At 42.7% G+C, this 12,637-nt stretch overlaps 1 protein-coding gene across 1 annotated transcript; it reads left to right on the top strand.

Moving 5' to 3' along the window:
- Nucleotides 1–8,719: 8,719 nt before the first annotated feature.
- LOC117706130 (mast cell protease 8-like) lies at nucleotides 8,720–11,685 on the top strand. The gene is made up of 5 exons (XM_034498980.2): nucleotides 8,720–8,786; nucleotides 9,977–10,127; nucleotides 10,443–10,575; nucleotides 10,810–11,064; nucleotides 11,458–11,685. Exons 1-5 carry the CDS (start codon nucleotides 8,732–8,734, stop codon nucleotides 11,608–11,610), a joined length of 747 nt encoding a protein of 248 aa, XP_034354871.1. The 5' UTR covers nucleotides 8,720–8,731; the 3' UTR covers nucleotides 11,611–11,685.
- Nucleotides 11,686–12,637: the final 952 nt, after the last annotated feature.

Genomic DNA, 12,637 nt, shown 5'->3' with positions numbered 1-12,637 from the left:
CTTGTCTTTAATTTTGTAGCTGATTAATTAAGTCCTGATGCTCTTCCTGTAACTCTATTTGTTGTTTAATCATTGAAATTTTGTCTTGTAACTCCTTTCTGGAATCTACAACCACTATCCCCATAGTGGGAGCATTTGAAGGTGGAGACACATAGGGAGGGGGCCATTCTGAGTTGTGATATTTGGCAGCTTTTTCCTCTAGGTCATCTCAGTCTGACTCAGACAAATAGTCATCATCCTTTGGTTGTATTTTGAATTTTAATTTTGGGTATATGTGTTTTACTTTTTTTCTTTTGAACAGTTGAGTCATTTCTCTCTTTGGGCCAAGTGCCACTATCTGGTTTTGTTTTCTCCCCCCTTGGATTCTCTGTCTCTAAAGTCTGATCCAAGTTTTGGGACCTATTGGATGACCTTTTGTAGCGGTGATATTTAGAAAATAGCTCCCAGTCTGGCTTGTTCCCGGGCGCTGCTCCTTGGCTGTGACCGGGGCTCCAGTTAGGTAGATGTGCAGGCCCTGGCACTCACATTATGGCTCTGCCTATCTATCCCTCATGCTGTATCCACAAAGCTCAGCTAAACCCCAGACAATATCTGCTATCCTCACAGTTCCTGGTAGAAATGAGACTCTTAAAGCTTAATGATTATCTAAAAAAATTCCTCTGATGCTCACACAGTTAGAGTTGTTATCCAGTATCTAACTTGTTGCTATCCAAGACAGCTTTAGACCCATCCATGGTTCTCATTGGCTGATAGCCTCCTTCTTCTACTCCCTTTCCTCTATTTCTCCCCTGCCTTTCCTCTTTTTCTTCCCCCCTTCCTCTCTTTCTCTCCCAGCTCCACCTTCTTTTCTACTGCCTAATCACGGAGCTCCACTGTGAATACAATGTAGCAGAATAAGTATCCTGCTACAACCTTTGAAAAGTCGCTCTCATATCATCATCACTTTCTAGAGAAATTAAATCTATTTCTTCCTTAGAAGAATCAACCTTTTCTTTTTTCTTTTCCTTTCCTTTTTTTCTTTTCACTGTCTTTTAAATGTTTTTTAAAAATTTTTTCACTGTCTTCAATGACCACTGCTATCAATGAACACTTTGTTGAGATCATTTCATTTCTCAAGTTCCAATATGAAAAGTCAGTAACTGGGACCTTTTCAGGCCCCCAAAACCTGTAAAAAATCTTCAAGTGCATCTCCAACTCTATGCTATTGTTTTTCATCAATGGTTCCTTCTTGAGGAAAGCAGGGACTTAACAGTTGAATAAAATAAAAAAAAAATGACAGCAAAGCTGAATTTTCACCTTTATTCCTTTTAACTTTAAAGCCTTTCTCATCTGTTCCACATATAGTTCATTCTGACTTATTTCTTTCCCCATTTTCATTACTATAACTTACCAGGTATCAACATGGCAGGTTCCTGAAGCAATCACCTTTGTTTTACTTTTGAATGTTCAATCAACACTTTTTCTAGTAATGTCCCTCACAGGGGTCTCTTGTTCTCACTGCCCACATTGGGTGCCAGGTGACCGGGCCTGTGGGTCAGTCAATGGGGTTTGCAAGGAAGAGAGTGGGAATAGAAGGACAAGAGACCCAAAGAACGAAGACAAGGCAGGATGTCTGATCAAATCTCGATTATTGAAAGGCAATTATATGTATATAAGCACAAGCAGAGCAGTGCAGCTAGAGACACTTAATCATAAGTGCCTTTACGATGGGGGCACTAAACAGCAAATCCAGGATATGTCTGAGAAAAACAAGATGTTTATCAGAGTTTGCTCAGCTGTTGTGGGCAAAAATATCATGCTAGAAAAACAAGTCTCTTGTCAGGGTGAAAAAGTATCAACCTGCAAATATATGGCCCAAGATGGCTACAAAGATGATAGCCACTTTCTGCTAGGAGTTGGCTCCCAACATTAAGCATTACATTCAATCACCATTACTTCAACACACCTTCAAAGGTATAAGAGACTTTGGGACCCAGGCTTCCTTCTCCAGGGATGAGTCTAGACTGATATATACAGTCTTTGCCCCTCACCAAAGGAACCTTGCTCTGTAACAGAGAGCCCTACAGAAAACTACAATCAATCAATATGGAGAGTTGTGGAGGCCAATTCAAGTGGATACATCTATGAAACACTCCTGTACCTAAGGTTCAGAAAACTGCAGAAGAGGACCCAGAATGTTTGTAAGAGCCAGAGGGTCAGGGAGTTTGATGTGAGATTGGGTATCCTAGTAACAGTAGAAGCTATGCATAAAGTCTCACCAACATGACCACACAAGTGCAAAGTGAACAAGGCTCACACCAATGGACATGCCAAACTGGACAAGAAAAACCCAGGAGCCTAAACCCTACACAAAGGACCATAGGCAACTGATGAAAGCGGAGAGTAGAAGAGGTGTCCCTCCCCAGTAAAGAACACACTGATTGTTGTCCTGTGCCAAATGATCGGTCCTGAAAGCATGCATACAAGCAACAGTATGTGGATTCACGATGTCATATTTTAAAATATATGTGTGTATACACGTACATATACAAATATAATAGCAATTATGTTTTTGTAAGGCCATGAATTTGAACAAGAACAGGGAGGGGTCTATAGGAGGGTTTGGAGACAGAAAAGAGAAGGGAGAAATATTATAATTAAAGTATAATCTCAAAAAAAGGTAAAAAACAAAGCTCCTATGGATACATTATGACAGTTTAGCAGCTGGAGACTTAGGTATTCCTCCTGTAGAATACTGTTCTAAGCAGCAGCAATCAGATCAGTCACTATTAAATAACTAGTTACATCTGAGCAGAAAAGGAAAATAACTGGCCTCCAGTTTTCCAGGCACAACCACACTCATTAGCATGTTGCCTATGAGGCAACTCAAAGCAGGAACCTGGAGGCAGGAGCTGATGCAGAGGCCATAAAGGAATGTTGCTTATTGGCTTGTTCCTTAAGCTTGTTCAGCCTGCTTTCTTATAGAACCCAGGACCACAAGCCCTGGGGCAGCACCACCCACAATGGGCTGGGCCCTCCCACATCAATCAATAAAAGAAAATGCCCTACAACCTTGCCTACTGACTGATTTTATGGGGCATGTTCTTTCTTAATTGAGATTCCATCTTTCCAAATGAATCTTGCTTTTGCCAAGTTGGCATAAGACTAGTGAGCATGCCATCAGGTATTGTCACAAACACAACCAGCTGGGTCCCTTTTTGTTCTATATGTATATTGAGGATGAACTCGCTGAAATGGATAACCAATAAGGAGGCTCAACCCTGGATGTTCTAATTCTCCTTTTCTCTGCAGTCAATAGTTGCTTGTAGTTCTTGTCTGGGGGTCTAAGCCAGTAGACTTGCCCTCCTTCCATGCTATCACATTCATTGATGTGTTAGCTCTGGTTTTCTTTATGCAGCCATTTCTAGTAGAGACTCTTTCACAGCAAACTCCCTGGCTCTTACATCTTTCCAGCACCTCTTCCATGATGTTCCCTGAGCAATCAATGCAGGATCTGTGCTGTCAATATATTTATTGGTGACTGGGTTCTCCACAACTCACTGACTATATGTTTCTGGGGCTATTAAAGTGTCTTTATCCTGTTCCTTTGACCTGTCTATCTCTCCCTTTGGCAGTACCCTGTTGTTTCAGCTACTGTAATTTGAATTTTGTGGTTTACTGTAACTATCAAATTTTCTGTTACCTCTTCTTGTTCTACTTGTATGTTGAATGATTTCCTCAGGAGGAGCTGGGACAAAATGCAAAAGGCCTGACCATCTCAGGCAGGCCTAAAACAAACTGAAATATGGCTCAGTCAAGTATCTGGAACAAGCACAGTGTAAAGACTGATAAAGGACTGCAGAAATCAGGACTACAGGGCAGCTCCTCTCCCAGCTTCAGAACAGGCCTTTTTTTGCCTTCCTCCTGCCCATCTAAGACCACATGCTTGATCCCCATTTCTAATGAGACAATCATGGGATAAAAGTCCATGCTGAACAATTGACAGGATTAGAAAGCCAAAATAAACTGTAACATTTTCCTAATATTAGAGATATCATATGTACAGATACTTAACCCTCAAGTTGAACAAAATAGTCAAATGGTGAAAAACAGTATCAGAGTATATAATAAATAATAATGCATGTACAGGCTTCTGCCTCAATGTAAATGTTTTTAAAGGAATTTATTGCAAGTTTATATTTTTCTATACTATCCCCTTTTTATATGGAAACAAATATAATTGTCAAAAATAATCAGTAACTTTCAGTGACACAAGTAATTAATTGTAGAACAAATTGAATTATTGACATGTAAAACATATGAATTTTAGTTCTTACTACAATGATGTGGCAATTTGTTTCGTTTCTCATATTGATTATAAATTCATGTTTTGTTGCATATCTGTTTTGTTATCTTAATGTACAAAATATATGCAATGTTTTCTTCAAAATGTAAATATACAAGTATTATAGACCTCGCATATATCTTGTTAAAATACAATGACATGTTTCTTTTGTTTTAGAAAACTAAAATATTGTCACTTGCTAGTTCCTTGGACAAACTGCCAGCCTCTTCAGAATGCCCTTCTTTCCCTCGAATTCCAATAAAATGGATTCCAGTCAAACTTTACTTTCATTTTACCACAGACCCTGTTTGCTGGAGTATCCTTACCACAAAAGTGTCTGAGCACAAGACACTGAGGATTCTCTTATCAAGCAGCTCCTGAAGACTGTGGATTCCCAGGCCCCAGTTCACAGCTCTCCAGGACTTCCCATCACATGATATCTACAGGACTGTCCTGCTAGACCATAACTTGCCACTCAGATTCAATGTTCAAGCATTCAGATTGGGCAACAGCCTACATGGGTTGGAGAAGAAAACAGAATCAAGATACCTACCCCATTCCACTAAGTCAGAGAGAACCATGAGTATTTGCTATGGCTTCCTTCTTTGTTTGTTAGTTTTTGGTTTGGGTTTTGGTTTATTGAGACAGGATTTCTCTGTTTTAGCTCTGGCTCTCCTGGAACTCACTCTATAGACCAGGCTGACTTCAAACTCAGATTTCTCTTGGCTCTGCCTCTCAAGTGCTGAGATTAAGGGTGTGAGCTACCACCTGCTGACTCCATCTTTAGTTAATGAAAATATGCATGACTTACAAAAGAAAACTGTAAGGCCCCAGCAGACACTAACCACCTCCATGAAAATGGAAGGCCCAGAAAGGAAATGAGCACACAGCACCTTGTTAAGTGACTACAGGAACACAGTTGATCCCTGGTCTGCATCTGCACTCTTAGCCAATGCTCCTCCAATTAGATATTTTTCATGATGCTTCCTCAGCTTTAATATGTACCAGGAGAGGATGTCTCATATTAACCTGACTTCTTTCTTCTCCTTTCACTGACTTGAAACCTACCTGCTAAGGAGGTATCGAGATGGACTCTGAGGGTTTAGCCAATGAGCTTCCCCTCCCAGACATTCCTTCATACAAAAGGTATTTAATCTCTGGTCAAAGAGGACAGCAGTGGAGGGAAGCCTTCATCATACAGAGATGCCACCTAACAGAAGGCCCCTCCACACTTTCGAACATTTGTTATGAGCTAAGCTGGAGACATGCCCCTTTCCCCTACCCCATTGCAGGCTCCTCCTTGCATTCTGGATTCCCTGAGGTTTCCAGTATGACTGGATTTCCAGGAGCTTGGGAACCCTTGACTCTTTGACCTCAGGCTGCCTTGTTTCTTATTAGGTCTGAGGCCCCCATCTTAGGCTACATGCTTCCATCCCCTGAGCAGTGTATCAGTGCTTCTCAAAAGCTGTCACCAGATGTCAGCATAGGGAAAATGCAGCATAGATTTCCTGAGCTTGCCTGAGCAGAGCTCAAATGCCAGGGCAGCAGTCAGAAAGCAGCACCACATATTCCTTGGAAACAAGTAGTGAGGCCCGTGCAAGTGTAGTGGAACATCATCCCACTACATTTGTACATTTGTATAAAGCTCAGTGACTGGGCTGTATGAGAGGTAGGCGGAATGAGGAGTCAGGAGAAAAGGAAGAGGAGAGGAAGAGGAGGAGATAGGAGGATGAAGGAGAGGTAGGAGCCATGGAGAACCATGCTTGTGTCCAGGGTAATGATTTATATCATAAGGTTAGATATTGGGTTACAACTCTAATTTTATGGGCATCTTGTTTATTGAGCATTTCTAATTATATAAAGACTTTGGATGATGTTAAGCATTAGAGTCTCATTTCGACCGGATACCACATGGATGGTGGGATGGTCTGGGCTCAGCCCAGGCTTCTGGATACAGCATGGGAGATTACAGAGCCATCTCCCACTATGGTGACTTGTGGGTGGCAGGGCCGGTGTTTCTGAGTGATCATTTCTAGCTGTGGCTCGCCCATGGCATCTGGTCCCTTCCAGCTGTGGAATGCTTGGCTTCAGGCCCCAGAGCATGGTGGTGTGAGCTAAGCAGAGCTACCATAGCTTAGATAGTCAGCCCAAAAAATAACCTTTTAAAAATATGACCTCAATATGCAAGGCTTTAAGCTTTTCTCAGTTAAGTCTGAGAATATCCATTTCCCACTAATTAAAAACAAACAAACAAACAAACAAATAACCCCCCAAACTTGTTTCTCTTGTTTTTCCTCCCATACATCCAAAATTGTGGCAACCCAATCCCTGTAGTCTGCCATAAAGCACTCAGGAGACCATGTGAGCCAAATTCTTCCTGGAAGATTCATCCTAGGGGTTCAGAACAGAAGAATGAATTCAGGCTTTGAATCATCACCCCATGCCTTCAACAGCTCTTGATCTGGTCTTTACAGTCTCTTCATTTTCTAGGCCCCACCACAGTCTTGAATATGCATAGGGCTTCCCTACTATCTACTAAGGTCTGGTTGGCCAATAAAGTAATGACCGTGTATGAAGCATGAGGTAGCATCCTTCTCAGGATGCTGGAGTCTGGGCAAGTCTCCCACAGATCCATGGAGACACAAACAGAGTCAGTCAGAAGGAGCAACAGGGCAGCGTTATCATTCAGGGTCAGTGTTCCTGTACACAAAGATGAAAAACGTCAAAGAAGAATGTTGTTTGATATCTGTAGAAGATTGTGCCACTGTGCTTTACAAATAGAAACAGCTTAAATTATCAAACTTGTGTTTTCTACTTTTTGCAACAGTGGTGATTTTTTTTTTTTTAATTTTAAACAGACTCTGAGAATACAAGAAGATCAGATCTTTAATGGAATAAGATGTTGCCTAGAGACTTTGGACAGCTTCATCCCCTGTTCAGGTAAAGTACTGCCAAGGGCTCCTTTTGCCCTTGTGCTTTCAGCTTTCCAAGTTCAGGAAGAGAGGTTCCAAGTGTAGCCCTTAGAAGCCTAGCAGGAGCCCCTTGCTCCTCTGCGATCTTAGCATAGAAACAGAAGTTGTGGATAAGAGTGACCCAGAGGTGGTATCTCAAGAGAGGACTGAGCAGGAAAAGAGAGAGCGAGCCAAGACAGGAGGAGAGTGAGCTTGCATGGCCTGGATCCTTGTATGAGTTTATGCTACGTACAGCCCACTGGGCTCCAAGGGAGGACCTTGGTGATTCTTTTTTCCATCAAACATGAAAATTTTCCACCCATTGCTTTCATGGATCTTTCCTGGCCCTTCTGTCATTACCTTCCAGCCCTCACTATAGTTTTGTATACATTATCCCATTAAAAGTTCATCCCCATTTGTTTCCCTTCCTTCTACTCACTAAGTCCTAAGGTTTTTATGGATTTATCAGTGAAATCCTCATAGGAGCAAACAAACTTCCTTTCCCACATAGTGTCTAAGCACATACAAAGACTCCCCAGCCCTTGGTCAGAATAGCAGTAAATTCTGGGAGCAGGAGGGGTGCTTACACTGTAAGCGTATAAACTTGACAGTGTAAACTGTTTCCCAGGAAGCCCTGAGATATGGGACTGTGAGCCATGTGTGAGGCAGAAGGCTAGCCCAAGAGCCTGTCCCAGTGACTCAAAAGACATTTAACTACCAGGAAAATGTGATAGCACTATCAAGATATAAGAAATCAGTAGTGGAAATTGTGACAACACAGGACCAGATGCATTCACAAGATAACCAGGCTGTGGGAGTAACATCGTAATTTATCATGTTTATTTTCTTGGTGCATAGCCTTATGGTTTTTTGTTTTTTTTTTTTTTTTAGCAGATATGTGGTATCACACAGATGTTTTATAGGTACTCTGCCATTACTGAATGTGTTCATCATTTGCAAATTGATGGGAAGGGAATACAAGTAAATTAACAGAGTACTAAAATAATAATAATCTCTGTAGTATCCCCTGGGAGGGCATACAACAAAAAACAACACAAAAACTTCTCATAGAGATTAGTATGGAATGTCAACATGTTATTTTTTAAAGAAAACAATTACCTGATCACAAACTCAAGACAGGAGGCATCCAACTGCTATTCGCTGAGTATTGACAGGAGAGGGGACTTGCCCCTTACCTAGTGTGAAAGGCCTCAACAGGCTCTTCTGCCCTTTCCAGCATACAGCCTTCCTGTGGGGAATGTGGTCTGCTCACCAGCAACTGACAATAGTGTGTTACGTGTACATTCACCATACAGATATAGCAAAAACTCAGATCTTAATTATCACACAGGAAATTAGAGGTCTCTGGCTCTGGGTATCTTTCCTCACCTGATGGTTTAAAAGTTGTAAGAAGTGATAAAATGAACAATTGAGACCTGGCCAGACCCTGAAGAAGATGTTCCTGCTCCTGGTCTTTCTGGTGGCTGTCCTACCAGTCAACACTGAAGGAGGTAAGCAAACATCCACATTCCTAGAGGTGTGGCAAGTGGCTTCCAGAGCTGACACTTGCTTGCATGGGGCCCAGTCAGGCTGTATCTAAGATCTACTCCTGACTTGGTTCATCTGAGAAGTTAGCTGAGCCCCTGCTCTAGCACAGGATGAATAGGGCACCAAAATCACAGTGAACAACTTGCAGTGGCACCTGGTGAGTGAGACCTCAATCATCCAAAAGTGACAAATTATAAAAATGTCATAGGACCCCACTGGAAAGCTGCAGTTGAAAATGAGGGCTGGAAGTTTTATTTGCACAAACCTAAGAGCAAGCAGCTTTATCCAGGGGTTGCCACCTGGATCAAGGCTAGAAGAATTCTTCTATTCAGGTTTTCAGGTGTCTTCTTGGTCTTGTCTCTGTTCTTCTGAACCTTTCAGGTCTACCCTAACACCCACAATCCAGGGGAGCCAGCAAAGTGTGGCTCTATCCTGCTCCACAGCTTGATGGAAACAGGCAGGCATAGGAACCTCCAACCCATTTCCCCTCCTCTCTATGATCCTACTAGTCCTGTGTCCTCCCTTCTTCATCCTGAAGGCTATTTCAATGCCCGAGGAAGACAAATCTACGCTGAGGTTCAGACTTCCTTAGGAGGCCTCCTCCCAGCTACTTGCTCAGCACATTTGAGAGCTTTTCAGTGTTTTTTCAGCAATCCCATCTCTAAGTGAAGTACTTACTGTGTCTCATGAGTCAGACTAGAGGGAAAGCAGCCAGAGTTTTCTACCTCAACAGTGCATCATGCTTACTTGGGGCAGAGCTCAGTGCTTAAGTGAGCAGGACACCAGGTGACTCACGAGACACAGGGACAACTGTAGTTGTTTGGAGTGTGTTGATCTGCTGGACACTGTGTGCTGAATTCTCCCTACTGTATAATCAGATTTAATTTGATTTAAGGCAAAGTGTTGGCACTACCATGACAACAAGAAGAAATTATAAATTAGGGGAAAGTGATGTCATACAGCAGCCTCTGTGTGATCCCTCACAGCATCCAGGTACCTTTTCTCCTTGTGTGACAATCCCTGCAAAGGATCTTTTCGCCATGTACATCAGGTCCACACACTCTTCAAGCATGTAATGTTCTTTATTCCAGCCTCCAGGATTGTTGCACAGTTTCCATGAGCACAAAGATTCAGAATGAACTTTCTTTTTCAGGAGAAATAATATGGGGTACAGAGTCCAAGCCCCACTCCCGGCCCTACATGGCATACATAAATTTTTATGATAGCGAATTAGTTCGCAAAATATGTGGCGGTTTCCTGGTGGGAAAAGACATTGTAATGACAGCAGCTCACTGTTATGGAAGGTAAGGAGAAGCAACTGGGTCTTTGCTGCCTGGGACTGACCAAATAACAGCAGATCCTGGCTGTCCCTAAACACGTAGAGCCAACGGTGAAGATCAGCCTGACTTTATCCTATTTGACCTAAAGTGAGTGTGAAACTCAGGACCAGATAGTGTCAGTGAAGGGTCTGAATGGCTGGGCGATTATACTAGACCAAAGAAACAACTTCCCCATATATTTCTTGTTATTTGACTCAGCCTTAGGGTGAGCCCTCAACTTGCCTTTCAGGGACCGCTTCACTACTCCTGTGTGGTACTTAACCCATCTTCTTTTCACAGTCATATAAATGTAACCTTAGGTGCTCACAATATCCAGGACCGGAAAAACACCCAGTTCATTCGGGTTGGTAAAGCCAAACCTCATGAGGACTTTAATAGTGAAACACTGGTTAACGACATCATGCTCCTGAAGGTACCACTTTACTGATGTCTGGTTCACTCCCATAGATCACTAGTGTATCCATCCTGTTTTCTCTTCTAGGTGGCTGTTCTATTGGTCCCAGAGCAATAGAATGGCTCTAGACTGTGAGGTGGGGGTGGGGTGGGGGGATCTTTGAAAATGGGGGAAGATACAGGCAGCCTCATCCCTGTTTAAGCTTGCTGACAGTGCCAGATCTGAACTCTTATTCTTCATCTTTCTGACCAGCTGGAACGCAAAGCTCAACTCAATAGTGTGGTGAAGACTATTGCCCTTCCAAAGGCCCATGATTGGGTGAAGCCTGGGCAGGTGTGCACAGTGGCAGGTTGGGGAACCTTGCCCAATTGTACTTTACCTAATACACTTCAAGAAGTGAATCTAGAAGTCCAAAGCAGCCAGAAGTGCTTTGACGGGTGCAAAAGCTACAACAACTCCATCCAGCTCTGTGTGGGAAATCCCAATGAGAGGAAGGCTACTTCTAATGTAAGGACATAACCATCTTCATATGTTTGCCCAGGGCCAAGGTCACACTGCAGACACACAGCCAGGCTCTACAACCACGGCTAGTCTAGAGAATATGGAGAGAACAACTTATGGGGATCTGACATTTTTCCTCAGCCAATCTTTTGTCCTTTCACCATGGGAAAATAGGAGAGCTAGGTCTAGTTAACCTGAAAGAAGGACACAGCCAGAGAGAGACACACTACTTAGTGATTCACAGACTCGGTCTACTCAGTCCCATTCAGAATTGAGGTCAATGGGCTCACACGGTGTTTCCCATCTGAAAACTCAGGGTTAAATGGGAACAGAGAAGAACAGGGAGAAAATGGGTCTGGAAAGAGGAGATACTGAGACATCTCCTTTTTCTGTCTACAGGGAGACTCTGGGGGACCATTGGTGTGTAATGGAGTGGCCCATGGCATTGTCAGTTATCACTTCTGTCCTTGGACACCTCCTCGGGTATTCACCAGAATCTCCAGCTTTATACCTTGGATTCAGAAAACAATGAAACTCCTGAAACAACCCTAGAATATGAAACCTGTGTCTGGGTCAGTGTGCAATATTCTGGGGTATGGCTATCTGAGTCTTAATAAAGAAATCTATCTGCAGTAAAGGCATGGCATTTCTCTCTTCCATGAGTGCAGAGCTTAAAACATTTGTATACAGCAACTTCTTCTTTACTCTCTCTTTGTTTCTTTATTTTTCTCTTCAGATACTTTCATAAAATTTGAGAATCAAACCTGTGCACTGACCCCATCATAACAGCACTTACAAAAGCCAGTCCTGTCAGTTTTGGAAAGTCCTGCCTTTGTCTGAGAAGGGTGACTTCTCTCTCTCTTTCTCTCTCTGTCTCTGTTGTTTCTTTCTCTTTTTCTTCTTTCTTTATGTCTTCCTTCCTTCCTTCCTTCCTTCCTTCCTTCCTTCCTTCCTCCCTCCCTCCCTCCCTCTCTCTCTCTCTCTCTCTCTCTCTCTCTCTCTCTCTCTCTCTCTCTCTCTCTCTCTCTTTCTTTCTCATTCTTCTTTACATTTATCAGGCAACCAAGAGTGAGAAAGATCAAAATCTTTTACCTCCCACTCTCCCTGTGCTTCTAAGGAGTGTCTGTTGTCCTGGGAGTCCAATTTTCTATGAGACTTTCCCCAAGTCCCTGCATCCAGCTCCAGCAAGACCTCTCTACCAAGCTGTCATCTCATCTTTGAATTGTACTTACCTCTCATCACCTTGCCCAATGGGACTCAGGAGATAATACAGGACAGCCCCCATATGCTGATCAGAACCTTTAGAATGCGACCAAAGTGTTGAATGCCCAGATGAGTTTGTAGAGTCACTTTCTCTGCACCAGGGCCAGGTTAGATCCTCTCATATGATTTATCTTGGCTCAGAGCCCTGGTGTGAGCTTAGAGTCACACGATATCCACTGAATGATTACTGTCTTAGTCACCTTTTGCACCTAGTCATGGAGGCAGTCCGATAACGTTTTTTAAAAAAAATATCTTTTCACATGTACCACATGCAAACTGAATATTCTTAACTACTCTCCCTTTTCTGACATTCCTG

This window comes from Arvicanthis niloticus, chromosome 3, assembly GCF_011762505.2.
Source record: "Arvicanthis niloticus isolate mArvNil1 chromosome 3, mArvNil1.pat.X, whole genome shotgun sequence".
NCBI lineage: Eukaryota > Metazoa > Chordata > Mammalia > Rodentia > Muridae > Arvicanthis > Arvicanthis niloticus.
The sequence above is the reverse complement of the archived record's forward strand: the minus strand, read 5'-3'. Positions and strand labels throughout refer to the sequence as shown.

Excerpts from the sequence above, each read along its gene's own strand:
- LOC117706130 (XM_034498980.2), top strand. The coding sequence starts at position 8,732 with ATGTTCCTGCTCCTGGTCTTTCTGGTGGCTGTCCTACCAGTCAACACT. Across the intron at positions 8,787-9,976 it reads ACCAGTCAACACTGAAGGAG|GAGAAATAATATGGGGTACA; the intron begins GTAAGCAAACAT and ends TTTCTTTTTCAG. Across the intron at positions 10,128-10,442 it reads GCAGCTCACTGTTATGGAAG|TCATATAAATGTAACCTTAG; the intron begins GTAAGGAGAAGC and ends TTCTTTTCACAG.